General features: G+C 37.8%; 1 protein-coding gene across 1 annotated transcript in view; it reads left to right on the top strand.

Annotated features, from left to right (window-relative positions):
- DCDC2 (doublecortin domain containing 2) overlaps positions 1–18,958 on the top strand; it is a 72,044-nt gene that overhangs the window by 26,981 nt on the left and 26,105 nt on the right. Inside the window, exons 5-7 of the mRNA XM_009887220.1 lie at positions 934–1,080; positions 2,178–2,232; positions 4,770–4,971. Of these exons, the coding sequence (XP_009885522.1) occupies positions 934–1,080; positions 2,178–2,232; positions 4,770–4,971 (404 nt within the window). The remainder of the gene's footprint in view (positions 1–933; positions 1,081–2,177; positions 2,233–4,769; positions 4,972–18,958) is intronic.

Here is an 18,958-nt window from a genome sequence, read left to right as displayed (position 1 = left end):
ATTCCTGCATTTAATACTTAAATGCAAAACTGTTAATGTTGGCTTTTTAATTAAATATAAATATTGTTGGGTTTTGGAATATGTTTCATAGCAAAGACCTTATTTATTATTGAATGTTTCCTCCTTCCTCGTTGTTTTGACCATCCTTAAATAAAATCACAAACTCAACAATCAAGTAATTGGGATAGCATAGAAATAATGTGTTGACCATCCCCAATCCCCCCACCCCCCAGTCCCTGATGCATTACTTCCTTCTCAGTAAAGTGTACAAATATAAATTATTGTGGTAAAAATCTACCTGGTGTAATTTTGGTATTTTATTGGTGTTGTAGGTGTCTAAGATACAGGGCTTCTTGTTATAATGTATTATTGTATTTCCTGCTACTTCCAGCCTTACCCCACCAGGTACAGCCATGTTCCAACCTTCTGATCTATGTAATATAAGTCCAACGTTATCAACTTGGTCTGTCTTAGGTGGACAGGTTCTGGGTTTTGAGTCATGGGGCCGTGAATGTGCTGTTCTTCACAGGTTACTGCATAGTGTGTGGAGCACAGATGGGAGGTGGAACTTGATATGAGAGGGGTCGGGTACTCACAAAATAGATCCCTTCCAAAGTATCAGGGGAAAGGCATTAAAGACCTTCTAAGTACAAATTAATTTATTTCATATTAGACATTATGAAAGTATTTAATCTGTTATAACACTTAATAATTCATTAAACTGTGATTTAGGTCATTATTTTGCTCTGTCTTTCCTTGTCTTTTTTTATGTACCAACTGATCATTGTGTGGCATGCACTGGACTTTATTGGGTTTCATATCTGGAAATTCAGTATGATTTAGTGAGTTTAGATTAATGTAGCTTTCAATGTTCTTTAATAAAACTTAACATTCGGTTTACTGTATTATACTAAGCGTTTTCATATTTTTCAGACTTTACACTTTAGATGGAAAACTTGTTCAGAATGGGTCAGACTTGGAGAATGGGCAAATTTATGTTGCAGTGGGTAGAGAAAAGTTTAAGAAGTTGCCGTACGGTGATCTGCTGTTTAGCAAATCTACAATGAGAAGACCACAGGGGTAAGTTCTATAGGTGTGTGATATACTTCTCACGTGCTTGTGTGTGTCAATTTGTTTACAAAGTACTACTAGTAAAGTTCAAAATCATCATTACGAGAACAAGGGAGGGTGGGATGGATGAATGGATGGATGGGTTAGTATGGATGCAAAACTTTATAAACAACTTCCAAGAAAGTTGCGATAACAAAAACAAAAGAGAAAATGAAAATTCAGCAGATTATTTTCCTCCTAAACATGCCATTGATCACGTATCACAAAATTAATGTCAGAGAAAAATTATTTTTACTTGGCTTGATTTGTGTGGTTTTTTTTTTTCTTGGGATAGAAACATGTACAACTGAATGAGCTTAGGTGCAGCTACACCAGTCTAGGTGTACTCTTTTTTGGTAATGTTTCATGGAATATGTAGTCCCTTAAGAATGCTTTAAGTTTGGGTCGATTTTTTACAGGCTGGAATTATCACGTAATAGGGTCCTAAACTGGGTGTCTATAAGGAGAAACTTGGGCTTCTAGTATCTTTGGAAAACATGAGAATTTGGAGACATTTCATTGAAATAAATGGAAAGAAATTGAAATTTGTCCCACAAATTGGTGTAATTTAGAGAATTTGTCCTATATTCTCCATATAAACTGAGGTGTAATTTTTTTTTTTTTTTTTTAGTGAGCAACTGTAGACAATGTGAATAACTTGAAAGTATTTTGGGAAAAAACATTTGCAACAGATTAATTTAAGGACAGTGAAAAGCTGTGTTGATCAATTGATGTAAAGTTTTATTGAAATTGCTGGGTGCTTTCATTGTAGTAGTTGTAAGGATCTTTCACACAGTAATTCACTGAATACTGCTCTGCTAATTTTCTGTATGTAAAGTATGCATTGTGGGAAAATGTAATGCATTTGTTTGAGTAAATTAATGATTATGTGTTTAAATGTAGTCTAGTGAACAGAAATGTGTCATTCTTCGTAAAAAAACGTAATGAATGAAGCAACTAATTCTGTTGCCATAGCCAACTTGGGTGTTATACGACTTGGTTATAGATACATAGTGTCTTTGATAGTGACAGTGTATACAATTCTAAGATATGGCTTATTTCTGCAGTTCCAAAACCTTTGTACTACCTCCGATTGTGGGATCTAGAAAGTCTAAAGGCAGTGTAAGTATCAATTGCCATAATAAAGTTTGTTTCTAATTTTGCTTAGTTCCAGCAGATGGAAAGTCCCTGTCCTTTGGGTTTTAATTAAATCTGAAGAGAAAAAATCCACAACCACCTGGTGGTGTGCTTATTAAAGCTTGATGAATCTGTAGCTATTTGCAGTGTCAATTAGACAACAGAAAAATGAGAAAATATTATTGCAATAATGGCTGCTCTATTTTTTATAAAACCTTCCATAGCAAAGATCTACTACTGCCTTGAGGTCTTTTGCATAAACCTTGTCAGCTGTCTTTCTGTGTTTGTTTATTTATTTATTCAAAATATACACCTAAAAGAAAAACACAGAACCTTTTACAAAGCTCTCGCAGAAAATGGTGTTTCTGCATGCTAAGTCTAAATAAACTGGAAGTTTCCTATCTTGTGTGTTTTGTCCTAGCTAACAATTAAATAGAGCTTGAGCCTCCACTGCTTTGTATCCTGTGTAGCTATGTATATGTGTACTAAAAGAGTCCACTGTGGATTTAAAACAGTGCCAAATCAGAATATAAGTATCTGTTTGCTCTGATTCTGTACAAATGCATTTTACTGTACAAGTAGAAGGCAGTGGAGAGTCAGACTCACAGTCTGTCATTATAATTGTGGTAGTTGATCATGTCCATTTGCTGTTTACAAAGCAAAAAACCCTGGAGCCACTAAACACAGTAAGCAATAAAACATACAAGTCTCTGTTCCATTCTGTTGAAATTCAGTAGAATATAAACCTCAGTAAAGAACATAGTTTTAAGTGATATTTGTTTTTAAAACGAGCTTTACAATTCCAGAATTTGTAAAAATAACTCAATAACAGTTTTGACTTTTTGCCTTTTCTACTATTACTGAACAACATGTACAGAAAATTATTTGATATTCACTTTTATTCTATTGGGATTGTAACACACACTGATAACAAGTGTCAAAACTTAAGGAGGCAGGAATATGTACTACTGCTCTTAAATATCTATTGCAACACTTGAACTGATGTAAATCATGCAATTGTTTGCTTCGATTTGATATTTATATTTTTTACCATTATTGCTTGGGAGTAACAGTCTGCAGTTTGAATTAGAAGAGACTGAAATATTGCTGTGCCCTCATTTCTGTTTATAGAGAAAGGATAAGTGGTAGGTTTGAGCACATTGGTAGATAAATGGCAGATTAGAAGGTAAGAGCTAGATGGTATTTAAGTAAGATATTTGACACACAACTGATCTCTACTGATTATGTGGAAACTAGAAAAATCACATAAAAATGTAATAACGTGTGCAGGTTTTTTTTTAAAGAGATGCAGGATTTTGCTCAGGACTTATTTTTCTGAAAGATGTTAGTGTTACGTAGTATTACCTTTTTAACTTTAGCAGTGAGGTGAAGACAATTGTCCATGACCATTGCAGAATGAAAGGCCTTTCTGGTTGCCAAGTTCTAAAATGGTATGAATTGTTCATGCAGCTACACTAAGCAAAACAATGAAGTAGAATATATTTGTCCTCTGTGATTCAGCTAAGACTGTGATAAGATGAACAGTTCCAGATACTGATAAGGTTTGCTGTCCTATCTGCTTGAGTGTTTTGTTGTTATATAGAGCGTTTTGACAGAACTGGATTAGGAAGAAACTACATGTGTTGCTAGACTGGCAAAAGTAGGAGGCTGACAGCCCCTAATGAAAGGCAAGAATGAGCGTATTCATTTGATAAAGTCTTTGTGTAGCCTAGAATGATATAAACAGCACCTTAAAGGGCTGCTATATACAGTTCCGGTTTTAACAATGTTGATTGTGAACAGATTTAGACTGAAAAGTGTGTATAAATAATAAAATCTCTGGCTAGTACACCTGGGATCATACATACTTCAAAGCTGTAAAAATAAGGACCAGATTTCTGGTTCTGTTTCTAGATACACCACAGAGGAACCAGAGGAAGGGGCTGATGTCCTTGGAGGTGATGAAGAGGTGATGTGTGGGCAGACCCCTTTCTTAGTGTCCACTTGGCAGTCACAGTGTTGCTGCCACGTGAAGACTGTCATCCTCTTCCAGAAGCTGTTGACACTTAGATTAATGCCCATGTCTCATTTACACAGGCAATGAATTATTCACAAGTTATATATGTTACATCTTATGACTTTCCATACATATGTATAGATGAGACGTAGCTGTATATCATGTGTGCATGTATATATTCACCTAGCCATTCCTTTCATCAAATGAAACATTATTTCCTGATAATAAATGTGTTATTTTCTTCTGGGAGTTGTTGAGGAGCATTTAATCAGTTGGATCATATAGTAAGTTGACGAGACAGTTACAGTTTTCTGGATAGTTTAAGATATCCAACCTAAATCATTCTATGATTCTATGATGTCATTTAACTGTACTGATTGTAAATTAATATGCTTCTTAAACACCTGATACTAATCCTTAGTATTAAAACGTTGAAGTAATATTGAAATTAAAAAAATAAACTTTGTCATTTTCATCAGTGATGATTGTGTACGCTTCTCTGCAGGGAAACGACCGGCAATCTAAATCTACTGTTGGATCCAGTGACCCAGGAGAAAACAGTTCCTCACCTCACCTTCCCAAAAGGAAAGACAAAAAAAGCCAGAATCCTGAGGATTCTGTGTCCAAACGACACTTTTCTTACAACTCTACAAAAGTAAAACAGACAGTAGGAGTAACAGCTTCCACGGGAGTCCTTCAAGGTAATGGTTGGTACTGAGATAAACACTATCATAGCATAGTGGCTTTTGATCTTCAGTTAAAACCATGAAATAGTGGAATAATATGCTTGTATAGTTCTTGTCCATTTACTATGGCTAACTACATTTACAAAAGTTCTTTTTGCTTAGGAAATATACCCATGGATAACCACTAAACTCCTGGCTTCATTTACATACCACAGGAGGCTGTATATAATTTTTAGCATACCTTGGAAGTTAAACTAATATGGTCCTATTTTTATGCTTTTGATAAAAGCATAATAGAAAACATATTTGGACCATTTTTCCACTGTTCTGCCCTGCAAAAAAGTGAAGAAAAGGAGCTGTTCTACTCAAAGGACACCTCGCTGTCCCTGATGATCACTGGTTAGCTGCCTGGTTCGGTGTAACAAAATGACTAGACCCTGGGGGAGTAAACAAACACGAACTCCGGTTAGCCAATAGCTGCTGAGACTAATCTTACGGCTGACCTGCTGGACGCGCTTTCAGAATTTCTCCCTCACTCTGCTGTGGCAGCAATTTAGAAATTTAGTCATAGACATCCCCTTTGAGAAACTGTTTTTCGTATCCTATGGTGTGATATTCCCCCTCCCCCCCATTTTTTTAACGGCTAGAATAATGTCCCCTCACTACAGATATTGCTGCCATGCTGGGATGGCTATTTTTCCTCATTAGTAATAGTTCCAAAAGTCATGAATACAGGCCGATTAATATCTGCCAGGAGAAATAAATGATACTTTTCATGCATTTGACGTTTCTTCTCACTGCTATTTAAGTGTTAATAATTAAGTGTGCAATAACAAATTGTGGTCTAAAACTTCAATATATGTCATCCAGTTTTTTACCTCTGTCTACAATCATGAGTTGTAAATTTACTTTGAGTCAGAAGACGGTTTGTAAATTTGAGTTTTAAAAGGTAAATGAAATATAATCTTTTGTCATACAGTTGTCTTCTTAAGAGTTAGGTTGTTGAGTTTCAGGTTAATTTTAGTCTGGATTCAAATACCATTCTATCCTTTTGCTGGTAAGTGGACATAATTTTAGCCAACTTTTTTTCGGTCAAGTTTTTTTTCTTACTGAAGATTGATGATTATATTATAATGACAGTGACTGGAAACATTTGTCCTTTATAACTGATAAAATGACTGAATATATTCTTCTGCTTGAAATCATCATGGTGTATCCCCACTTTTTACAGATTGAGTGGTGCATGCTAAAAACATATGAGGGAGAGACTACCAGAGCTGGCCTCTCAGAGGGGACCTTGCATGCTTGGCTTACCATTTCTAAAGGCTCAGAAACATTGTGTAAGATGCAAAAAATTCAGGGAAAGGCTTTTACATTTAGGTTGTTGCCTACCCTGGATATCTTCAGTCGTTTATATGTTTTCTTTTTTTTTTTTTTTTTGGAAACAGATGCGTTGACTTCTGTTGGGAAAATCCGGTACAGAATTCTTTATACAGAGCTCAAAACCCACATGTTCTGATCTAGTCTTCTATTCAGAGTACTGAACTGCTCTGAATGTCTACTTATGACTAAACAGATCTCAGTCAGACCTCTTACATTGAGAAGAGCCAAGCCACATAGCTTTTTCTGATCGATATAGTGCCATTATGGTGATTTTCTATATGCCATTTTTTCTGGCCTGTGGGTTTTTGTAAGTAAACTTTCTACAGATGTTTCCTGGAAGCAAACAGGCCCCTCTTGCCAAGGTGAGAGAAATTTGTTCTTTGCCCTTGTCAGCCTTGCATTAGGTTATCGGAGGTTTCTGATTGCTTTCTTTCATTTCCCAGTGGAGGGAAGAGTTTCTCCGTCCTTTCAGCAGGCACTGACTAAGAGACAAATCTTACTTTGGTAGATAGCTGACAAATGTAGAAAGATATTTATCTCTCCATATTTAGTGCTATTGCTTCTCCACCTGCCAACAGAAATGGTTGGAAATCCACTAAGTTTACTGAAGAAGTGACTGCTTGCATCTCACTTCAGCTTTTCCATGCTTTGTGAGTCTTGTGTAACTAGGAGAAGGAAGCTGTTCAAGGCAACCAGTTCTCTGGTTTGACCAAAAGTGTATGTTGGGAGAAGCTCTCTGTTCTTTCTGTGCTCCTCTATTTGTCCTCCACGTATGAAGACCTGCTAGCAGAAGTGGAAATGGGCAGTTTGATGTGTGTGCTGTTCTGCAAGACTGGATAGACCTAGCTGATCATGCAGGCAGTTGCTGAGGAAGATGAATGAAGTCTCTCAGTTAAATTCAGACAACAGTATGGGATGAGAAATCCAGAGCCACGTAATGGATTTCTGGTGGGGTGCAATCCCTGCTCTCAGTAGATCTCTTTTCAAGAGGAGATGTATACAAAGTCAGTGAGAACTGTTTTCTTTTGCCAAGCACAAAAAGCAAACTGTCTCATACTCCTGTAAGTCTTAAGGCCAGCCACAGTGACAACTGCAGACTTGCGAATATCTACAGACTTACCTTTCCCCAGTTAAATTCCCTAATATTTGTTCAGCCAGATCAAATGAAAAATATTACAGGAAGGAGTGGCCTTAAGTTTCTCATCACAAGGCTACTATTCAAAGTGATTTTCAGCCCTGCTTGCATTTTAACAAGAGGTGCATCCTTATTATTATATTATTCTGGTTCAGCTTGAATGTATTTCTTTGCCACATGATTCAAACTAAATTTAATGGTGTTTTATTTATTTATTTATTTTCTCCTTCCCTTTCTGGTTCCACTTTTTCTCTGGTACTTTGCAGTAAGTATGAATTTTATTTTTTTTTTCTGTTATCAAGAGCAAAATTAGGATGTCCCATTTCCTGCATTTTGCTTTACAAGCCCTCAATAATAGCGCCTAATACCCTATAGTCACCATTTCACGTGATAAAACATGTTCTAAGTCTGTTAGCTCTTAGTGGGGCACTTTTTTACTATTGCATTTTTCCAAATAAGTGGTTTATCATTGTGTGGAAAACATGTGAAGGGTGCATGGAGCACTGAAGAGAGATCCCACTTGTCCCTTTTCTTTCCCCTTAATGATTTTGGCTGGAAATTTGTAAGGAAGTGTTCCAGGTCCCTTAAAATCCACAGAGGGCTTTTTTGTTTGTTTTGGATTTTTTCGCCTCTCTGGAAGAGGTACAGCTATGCTTGCTGCAATAGCTTTCTGTGTTTCCTGCAATAGTTTTTGTCATAGTAGCCAAGCAATATATCTGAACCATGTTCTGAAATAGGTGTGTCTCGTTGTAAGAAAGCATCTGTACCCAGTTTATTTTCTGAATTGTGTGAGATCTAACAGACTGGTAGAGGCACCCAACCTTTTGACAAGAGCTGATGCTGTTGGCAAAACATCTGAGGTTTCTTTTGACTCACTGAGGCAAGTGGCATGTGTCACTGTTTAAAGAGAAGCAGAAACATCCTTCTGGAAGTGGATGGCATTTGAGGGGCAGTGTTGGAGAGGAGGCTGAGCAGGGCTAAGGAAGAGTGCTAATAGTTGTTGCCGCTTCTACTGCAGGAAGCAGGCAAGGTATTCATATCAAATGATACGTTTTTTCATTGTCACCCTGTTAACCCAGCCAAACCTGAAGACTTTACACGGAGTGCAGTTTCTTTTTGCTTTGTTCTGAAGCATAGTGAATTAGATAACTTACCCATATAGTGGCAAAATCTAAAAATTCACAATGTTTAGTCCAGCGATGACCGTATACAAAAACTTTTAAATGTGCTATTGCTGTGAATGTGGCATCAAAATATAGGAAAATATTTCATACTAAAGTAATTAATTGTCAGAAAAAAAATCATGTATTTCATCATCAACAATAAGCACTAAAATGCACCTAAAAATTGTTAGTTGTACCTAACACCATTCATTTACTTTGAAATTGAGTGCTTCAATGTACTTAGTATACATTTCCTTAGGATGCAATAATGCCTTTCAGAGAGATAGGAAATGTCTTGATTGATAGCTACAATTGTTTAAATTTAACCTTCTGTTTGAGAATCTCGGGAGGCAGCATTTCTTTTCTAAAATTTTTTTTTAAATTCTTAGTGTGATGATAGTTTTACAGCTGGAACTATTCTTGAGCACTATACTAATCATAGAATCATAGAATGGTTTAGGTTGGAAAGCACTTTAAAGATCATCGAGTTCCAGCCCCCCTGCCATGGGCAGGGACACCTCCGACTAGACCAGGTTGCCCAAGACCACATCCAGCCTGGCCTTGAACACCTCCAGGGAAGAGGCCTCAACAACCTGGAGTTCAAGGCCAGGCTGGACATGAATAGGTCGTGTATAGGTTGTGTGTTACTCAGATAATAACTTTTCTAGGTTTTATGCATGCAGACAGATATTTTATTTTATTTGTTTTCTAGTGGATCCTACAAATGTGAAAGAGGAGCTACCACACCAGGCCATGTTTGGTAACCAAAGTCTATCACTGTATGTTCCTTTTCATTGTTATTTCCCATGTAAATGAACAGCAGGCTTCTCTCTGGAGAGTCAAAAGCTCTAGGAAATAAATATCTCCATGTGGGATGTGAAGGATTCTTAAATTGCTCTTGCACCTTTTTACCCATATTTGTCTGCCTGTCAGAGACTGTGGCACTTGCAGGCAAATTTTGGGGAAGGAGGACAACCCTTGAAAAATCAGAACAAAGGTCTTTTCACTCAGGTGTGACCCTGTGTGGGAGCTCCACTGTAGTCAGAACTTAGGTAGTGAAGTTGTTCAAAGGAAATGTATTATACTGACTCCAAAGTGTCATCTTCTATGCAGTAGTTGTCTCCTGAGTGTTTTTTCTGGTCACACTTCAAGATGGAGTGACCTGAAGCACAGGCCAGGCAGGCTGTAGGAGATACGAGCTGTTAGTGTGGAGTGCTGCAACTTCAGTAACCTGCCAATCCAAGCCTCTGTGTCAAAGACTGGTCTTGACAGAAAGCCATTTGGACCATAAAAATATAGTGTTGCAGAGGTCAGCATTACACCGTATTTCTGTCCTTTATTATTTGAAGGGACTGAACTGATGTGTGATTTGTGATGATGTTAAACTTACTGCCAAAGGGATATTATTTTGTGACTTGGTAGTCTGTTTTGCTATCAAATTTGTATTATTTCTCATTAGCTGAATATTTTTCACCTGTGGAATGGTCTGTGAGTTAAATATAGCACAGGAGCTTGATTAAGTATTTCCACCAAATTATCTATCTGCAGGTGGGAAGTGGAGATTCTTAGCTGGTTGATGTACACTTTGGAACTGAGGTAGGTGGTGGAGTAATCCCCTTCAAAAGCTTTCCCTAGAGAGCCTCGTCAGTCAAATCAGCTTTCTGAGCCCACTGACTACAACTCTGTCAGTGGGGGATCTGAGAAACAAGTAGATGTGTTGAAGCAAAGCCCAAAACATTCTGCCCTCATCAGCATTGGTGTTGGTTTTATGGCACATCATAGGAGAGTTACCTGGTTCAGTTTTACCTGTGCAGCCCCTTCTCTACCAGAAAAAAAGCTCACGGTGGGGAAGTCTCTACTACCATGTTTCCTTGCTAACGAACGAAACAAACTAGTTTGCCTCTTTCAAGCAGACCAAGCTGTGGCTGGCTTCTCTGCCTGCTTCGTTTGACGTACTAAGGTGACCTTTAGCATACCAATGAAGCAGGGAAGAAAGAAATGTTAGAAATATGCAAACACTGAAAATATTTTCAGATGACCTAACGTATCTATATCCTACAGCTTGCTCATGGCTCAGTAGGCTGCTTGGGTTTAACCTGCCTGCCCATCCCTTATTCCCATGGAGTACATCTGAATGTACTTACCACCTTCTTGAAATAAGAACAGAAAATGTAAGGATCATCATTTGCATTGTTCTTTGGAAAACATGTGTTCTGGTATGTCATCTGAGGCACCAGATTCATCAGGCAGGCCGTCTGGTGCTATTTCCAGCTTTCTGTATGTCAAGCAACATTGTTCTTGTCTGTTCCCAAACACAGCTGCTACTGAAGTTGGATTTCAGCCCACTGTTACAATCTTAATTTCTGCACTTTGCAGAAATCAGTATCCTGAGTGGGCGGGTCTTCAAGCAAAGCTGTAAGCTAAGCCCACTTTTTGTACCTGTGTCCTGCAGTGGTCATGGTTTTGTTGCAGGGAAAGCTTTCTCACCCAAGCCAGCCTGTCTTTGACAACCTTTCTTCTGATTAACCCCATTAGCCTCCTAGTAGAGAAGATGATCTACAGGAAAGTTCCCAACTCCATTCCTACTTGTCTTTTTTTTTTAATCCCTACGGGGCATCTTGTAGGGAGTCACTGCTGTCTGCTATGCTTTCCATACTGTTGAGATGGTGCATCAGGGAGAGGCTTACTTCTTGCTGATGACTGAAACAGTTGAACTTCAGCAGCTTTCTTGTTTATATTGTAGGCTGCTGTGGCACTTTCATACCTGTGTCATTGCTGACTGCTCATCTGTGAAGCCGAAGCTGTTAGTAGTGTATATAAACATCTTTTATCTGTCTTTTTTAAAGGAAATTCGTAGTGAATAATATTTTTTTTTGAGCCTTTCAGATTCTCTTGTTATTGTAGATTTCATTAAGCATGAGGGGGACAATAGGTAGAAAGCATCTAACTTCTTCCTAAGGAAATAAACCTATTTCTGAGGCAATTTTTTTTTCTCATTGCTAGAATTGTTTGAATGTGTCAATATGGCAAAGAAAAATAAAGTGCTGAATAAAAGGGTGCTTACTGAGGGTGCAAGATTTACTGATGAAGAATTCATTGTATATTCATAGTTTCTAAAAAAAGTCAAAGTTTCTATGCAGATAGCTAAGTGACCATCTAGATGATGTGGTGTCAAGTTAATGTTGGTAAAGCAAAAGCAATGCAGAACGGTGGGTAAATGGTGAATTCTAATACTTTACAGGATGCTACTTTAGTGATAAAGGTTTAGAAAAACATTAATGAAGCCAGTTTTGTGGAAATCTCTTCTGATGCTACAGCAGAGATCATTAAAAAGTCAGAAAGATGTTGTGATATGTAGAGATAAAGAATAGTGAATATACCATGGTATATAAAATCAATGGTTTGAGCTTATCTGTGATTCTTTGAAATAACATCTCAGAAAGGGGGATTGTAGTTTTAGGAAAACCTCATGGAAAGAAAAAAAATGGTTAGGGATCTGAAAAAAAGACATATGAAACAAAAACATTTGCATCAAAAAGGAAGTATTTTTATTAAAAAATACTATGTTGGATAAGAGTAATGCCCAGCATTATGATAGATATTCCTAACAAACTGTGGATGTGATGTAAAAATTCAAATATCAAATTCTAAACCAGTTGCTAATTAGAAGGACTATTTCAAATCATAACACAGATTAGCTGTCCTCTGGCTACTGTTGTTGGGGTTTGTTTTTTTCTTTCTTTTTTTTTTTTTTTTTTTCTTCTCCTAAAGCATCCCATGCTGGCATTGTCAGACACAGGGTACTGGTGTGGATGCACCACAGATCTGATCTGGTACAACAGTTTCTACAGTGTTACATTCTGTTTCTTAGAAAATCAGACCTTTCTTTTAAATAGTTCTGAGCAGAGGCTTAAAACTGGCTAAAAACACATGATGTTTTTGGTAAAAACACGTAGAGTATTTAGTGACCATTCATTTTTATTTTTGCATGAATGGTGTGACAGTTTGCACATGGCACAGATGGGAATGAGTTGTCTTTTCTTCCTTTCCCCTCCATCCTTCTAGCTCTTTGAAATGAGTCTTTTAGTGTCTGCCGTATAATAACTTTGTGTTTCCATATGAATGCAGTGGTAGTCTGATTTCCCACAGAAAGATTTTCTTAATGCCTTTTAAGATCTCTGATGTTGTTTTATCCTTACAGTAGCTGGCAAGTGTTCTTTATGAAGGGTAAAATCATAGGAAAGTAATTTAAGGAATTCTGACTGTAAATTTGGATGACTGACATTGTGTACCATGCATTTAGTAATGAAGAATACTGTTAAATCAGTAGGCTTTTTAAGGCAGAGATGTGAAGTAGAAAATACTCTTTTTCTTACCCTCTTGATTTGTTTCAGGTCAATTATTTAAATAGTGTTAGTCTCTAATTTTTGCTCCTAGAGTCTAAATATGCTGCTGTCTGAATATATTAATAAGTATAAATTTTGTTTAATCTGGGCACAAATGTGAATACATTTATTTATATGATAAGACACGTAGCCTTCTAAATTTCCAAATAAGTTGAGTAAATTTCTCCTGCAAGTGTATCTAAAGGGGTAGATAATATTGTGATGTGAGTCAGTGCATCAAGATCTGTATTCCTTTGTTTGTCTTCACTTTATTTGGCTTGTGTTTTGAATGAATCCCTGAGTCCCACAGCATGGCTTTCTTCTGTTAACTCACGGCTCAGATAAAGGCTTTGTAACTATCATCAGGTCTGAATTTTGAGACCTCAGTGGTGAAGGGCGCTCCGTATGAAAGGTTCTCTCAAGAAGAGGTGTGGGATTCTGCAGGAGATGACATGGAGTCTGAAGTCAAGATGAACCACTACCAAAACATCTAAATTTCAGAATGTGTTTAAGCCTGAATTTATATAGTTTTTTCGCCAAGATATGCTAACATGCATGCTTGACGTTTTTAAGCATACAGTCTAAGTTTCATTTCTTTTACTGAGAATCTGGCACCTGCTTGCTTTAAAGTAAAAGAACATGTTCCTGAAGAGATCCAACCAGTCAGTCACGTGCTTACTTACCTGTGTCTTTGTTAGGCTCACTTATGTGCTTACATTTAAGCATGGACATGTGGATTTGGAAGCTCAAGTCTTTACACATATTTATTCTGAAAGAGGAGCTGTTATCCTAAACCTAAAATATATAGATCACCACACAAATCATTGGGAAAACATAGGATTGCTATTATTTGGTATTTAATGGAGTTTTCACACACATGGTGTTCTCAGTATCATCATTAAACAACATGAATAAGACAGTTGATATTTCATATGACACAATTTATAGTCTCTGTTGCAAGAATACAGCTAAAAGCTAATCATAGAAGCTCAGGGAAGTATATAATTCCTAACTATATGAATTCCTAGCAGCTGATACATCTTTCACAGAGGCATATTCCAGACCAAAAAAATTATTCAGCATATATGCAATCATATGAGTGTATATGCATTACTATATTAATTGAAAGAATCTATTAATGTCAATGATATTGATAAAAAAGATTTTAAAAATAATATATAAGCCGAGCCTTATAAAAGCCTCTGATCTCTACAGTGGTCGAGTGTAAACATGTGCCCTTGCACCTTTGTGTTTTATTCTCTTCTTCATTTACCAAGTAATTATGTTGTTAAGGATGCTTCTGTCCATTGTAAACTGCACAGTTTAAAATATAAAATGTACACACAGTTCAAATGAAACTGCTGTGGAAATATTTGAATATCCTGTCCTTTTAGTAGGGTGGTGTGAGTGTTCCATCAGTTCGGTAGGAGGCTTATTGCATTTATTTTTTTCTTTTGATGGAAATATTTTTAAAGGACTTTTGGTTAAAACATTGGCATTGAAATAGTTCCTAGCTAATGTTTGAGGACTCAGGCTGAATTAGACTTAATGGAGAGGATCGGATTAGTCCAGAGCCAGGATCCTGTTTTTTGTGGGAAGAGGAAAAACATATAATGTGTGTTAGTATGTAGCAGTACTTGTAGCATACTTCTATAATTACAGTAAGGAGTGTAACCAAGCTAGTATAGGTCAATTTACTTCTTAATGGGACTATCGGTATTTTCTGAGTGCAGCAGAATTGCCAGGTGACCCCAAGTTCATGACAGATGCACTTCACACCTACAGTTTTCTCTGTTCCCGATACCGTTATGGAAGAAAGCTTCCATAATACACAGTTGTGTCTGTGAAAACTTGTTTCTGTTTTAATTCCTCCTGTGGCACCCATGACAGCTGTGGCAAGCTTACCCTAACAATGTTTTCACTGCTTATCAGTCTGGCCCCCCTGCACACTCTCCACCTCTTTTGCTTTGCACCCTTCCTCTTCCCCTCCCAGCCCTCCCCACCTTTCACTGTTCCTCTCTCTGCTCTTTACACTACTTTCTTTTCCAGTTATTCTCTGATGCTTTTACTTGGGTCCATGTGGCACTTCATTCATTTTATCTGATTTCATCTATTTTCTTTCCATGCCATTTGTTGCTCTTTCCCCAAGTGATCCTTTCTGTCTGGCACTGATTCACCAGGATCTGGAGGTCTGGGTTCAACCTCTGTTTCTGTCTCAGTCTTTCTGTTCGACTTTGAGCAACTGCTTGGGCCTAGATACATTCTGAAGTCAGTGAAACATCTACATGGACAGAAATGTGTGTAGCAGGAGGCAGTTCAGCCCTCCTAAGCTGTTCCGACCTCTCTGAAACTTCCTCCATGTGGCTCAAGGGTACGTCAGAGAGCAGCTGTGGAAATGCTTGGTTTGCCAAGGCTCTTGTGGAGTGGCTGCATAGGGTCGGAGGTGGCGAATGGGAAGACAAAAGCTGTCCTAGCTTCCTTCTCTACCTGGTTATCACAAGCATCTTCCTTTAATCAGCTTGGGAGCAGAGAGGATGTGCCATTCTCGTTTGACTATTTTTCTCCTCCTTTTGTACTCAGACCTGTGTAGCTTTGCAACAGGTGGTTACACGTGCTGTTATTTTGAAGAGTAAAATATTAAATATCTGTCCTGATGCTCTTTAAAATGTTCTTGTGTGTACTTTTGATGGCTGATTTATGGGCTATGACTTTTTAAAGCAAAGTACTTTTCTGTGCAATTGCAGTGTACTTTGTATTAAAATAATGGAAGTGTGACGAGAACTCAACAGAGCAAAGAATATTGGTTTTTTGCATTTTAAGTATTCATTACAAGTTAATGTGAATACTGTGCTACAACTGTGGAACAAGAATCTTTAATTCAGTTAAAAGGAAAGAAAACCAACAGGCTAAGTCTGGACAAATTTGTTTAAAAACTAAAGAACCGTTGTTTAATTTTTAACAAAAAAGCTTCATTGAAATTGACTTCTAAATACACAGTCTCTGGGTTTCAGAATACAAGTAAGTGACTGTGGCTTACCCTGGCACCCAGACATGCTGTGTGCATATTTGTACTTATCCTGTCCTTACATGCTTTATTTATGTGCATGCTGAGAACTCATCACGCTCCCCTTTGGGTGTGAAATGAGCTCATACTGCTGGGACAGTACGTTAGGATCCAGAGGGCAGGTGAAGGGTACATGCCCTTTTCTAAGGGTACTGTTTTTCTTCACCTGTTGTTTTCAGTACTTTTTCATATACGGAAGACCTGTGTTAACATCCAGTCCAATTTGAAAGGGCAGAATATAGGCTGTTGCTCTGTGTATTGGTGGAAGCTCTTCCCCTCCTCCTAACATGTATGCTTTTAGTGCTCTGAAATATCTCCCTGCCAATCGGATCCTTCCCTCACTCTGTCCTGGTTTGTCACCTTGTCTATGGGTGAGATGGACTTCTGCGGCGGTTGTGTGACTAGTGCAACTGAAGCAGATGATGAATGTGCCTTAAAAGCTGGTAATGGGGGTGGTTAATTCTGTATTAAGGCCCTTCTGTTTCACCTGGTGATGATTGCATGAGATGCAGCTTCTCCCTTAGGCAAGCAGCTAGTACCATACAGTCAACTGGCTGTAGTATTTCAGGTAGATTCAGTTAGTTGAACGAAGTATTGCAGCTGTCTTCCCAGTTTGCTTGTGGCTTTTGAAGACTGCTTCAAACATATGTTTGAGGAACAGAAATTGAGAGGGAAGTGTGCAAGTGGTGCTTTCGTTCTCTTCCTACCTTTACCCACAGATGCCAGGCTGTAAGCTCTGCCCTTGCGGTGTGAAGAGGAAAAATAAGAGCAGGCACAAGCACACCAGACTTCAGCACATCCGTTGTCTGTCTGCATTACTGGCTGTTAGCCAAAGTGCTGCTCAGGCTAATAGCATTCAAATTCTGCATAGCAAAAACTAGAAGAGGATTATTTGCAAAGGCTGCAATTGTAGTGTATTTAGCCTCACCTTTGCCTTGTCCGTTCAGAAGGCACGAACAGAAGTTCAGAAAAGGCTGTTTATTTGGAGAGGCTGTTTGTTTCAATCTGTTTCCTCATGGCAACAAGAAAGATGAAGTAAATCATAAAGGTTTCTTGACTGGTCCGCTTTCAGATCCCAGTTGCTCCTGGAAGCCTGTTGAGGGCAGGATTCATCTTTCCTACCTTCCATTGTATGAGGGTTGAAGGATTAATTCAAGCTGGGCTTCTAGGCTCCACCCGTCAAGGAGAGGCAAGTGTGACTGGAGATGTCCATTCTCTCAGCTGACAGTGAAATTAGGAATCTAGCTTAGACCAGCTGCTGAAGCACCAGGTATATCATGGATGTAATTCCTGCCTTGAACTGCGACATTTTCAGTTTCATTTTAGGGCGAGGAGTCTTATTCTTAAATGGATGTGTATTTTTGATGGAGAGCTAGAAGCCAACTCCAGGAACACATTGCTCCCAAGTACTGTTTTGATCAGTATAGCTCCACTGTCTACTCTGAAGGCTCATTGCAGTACCTCAATTGGCCTTGTAGTTTTATTTTAAAAAAATTCCTTCAAATTCAAAGGCTTTGGATTGGCTAAGGGAAGCACTTATCACCATCTTATTTTTTTTTTTATTTTATTTTTTCCTGATGCATAGTGAAAAAGACTCTTGGCATTTTAGTTGGCTGCATTTAGGTGTCACTGATGTGAGATTAATTTATTTTAATCTGAAACTAATAAACTGCACAGTGAGTTTACACGTGCACATTTTGGAGGGTATGGAAATAGATAAAGAGAAAATATTCATAGTAAAAAAATGTATCCCATATTCTTTGCTGTCCTTTTTCCTGCCAATTTAGCAGTTATGTGGAATCTTCTGTTGTTTAGTGCCAGACTGTTTTAAAGTGATTGTTTCCTAGGACTTAACTTCTGAAGAATTATGCTTATAGCTTATTTAAAGCTTAACCTAATCTTCCAACAGAGTTTAGTTGTGCTAGCCGTGTATTTACTTTGGATGTTTTTTTAATACACTGAGAATTTCACCAGCATGACATTTGTATTACAACTGATCCATGTCTTAATCCTCTCAAATCAAGATGATTAAAGAATTTCTTAGTGTTGAGAGCTCTTTGTGCAAGATTTAAATTCACCACTTCTTAGAGCAAATCCAGTAGACCGTGAGCTGGTTCATTGGTTTTTGTAAGCTATAAGGCATGCTATTAATGTTATGATTGGACTCTCATTGCACTGGTAGAAACCTAAAAAATATTGAATATATTACATGTAACAGTAATTGCAACTGGAAATGTGAGGTTTAGAGCTTAGACTAGTGCAGCTGGTTCAGGAGAATTTGGGCTTATGAACGTGACACCAAAGGCACATTTAATTATCAGCATCTTGGTTTAAGATTAAAAAAAAACAAGCCACAAAGCAAACCCACTTATTTTTTGGTTTGCACCACATTCTGTAAAAAGTGTACAGGTTGAACAAGGAGGTTGAACAGGAAAGCAGCAAATTCAGAAGCGTAGCAGAAAATTCTTGTAAGGGAGCACCCTCACTTTAAAGCCTATTCCATTCAAATACAGTAGTTTAATTGTGGTGGGGTGGCTGCCAAAGTAACACTCCACCCAAACTGTAAAACAAGTTCTGGAGGTAATAGAATGTGAAGCTTGAGTTTTTGCTATGATTTGGAAAAGTACTATACTGGAGATGGGCTGAGCCACTACACAGTTTTTCAGATCTAGTTTTGAGTATTATGGGGTCTTAGAAGTTAGCCAAAAAAAAAAAAAAAAAAAAAAGGGAAGAAAAAGGCCAAACTTTAATTAAAGGGAAAGCTGCACAGAACATTGGATATGACAGCCACTCCTGCTATCATGCTCTGAATCGCTTTCAGTAAAATTATGAACTTGCCAAGGAGTATAAACCTGGACTGCTGAATATCAGCTCTGCA

This window comes from Charadrius vociferus, unplaced genomic scaffold, assembly GCF_000708025.1.
Source record: "Charadrius vociferus isolate BGI_N301 unplaced genomic scaffold, ASM70802v2 scaffold1086, whole genome shotgun sequence".
Lineage (NCBI taxonomy): Eukaryota > Metazoa > Chordata > Aves > Charadriiformes > Charadriidae > Charadrius > Charadrius vociferus.
The sequence above is the reverse complement of the archived record's forward strand: the minus strand, read 5'-3'. Positions and strand labels throughout refer to the sequence as shown.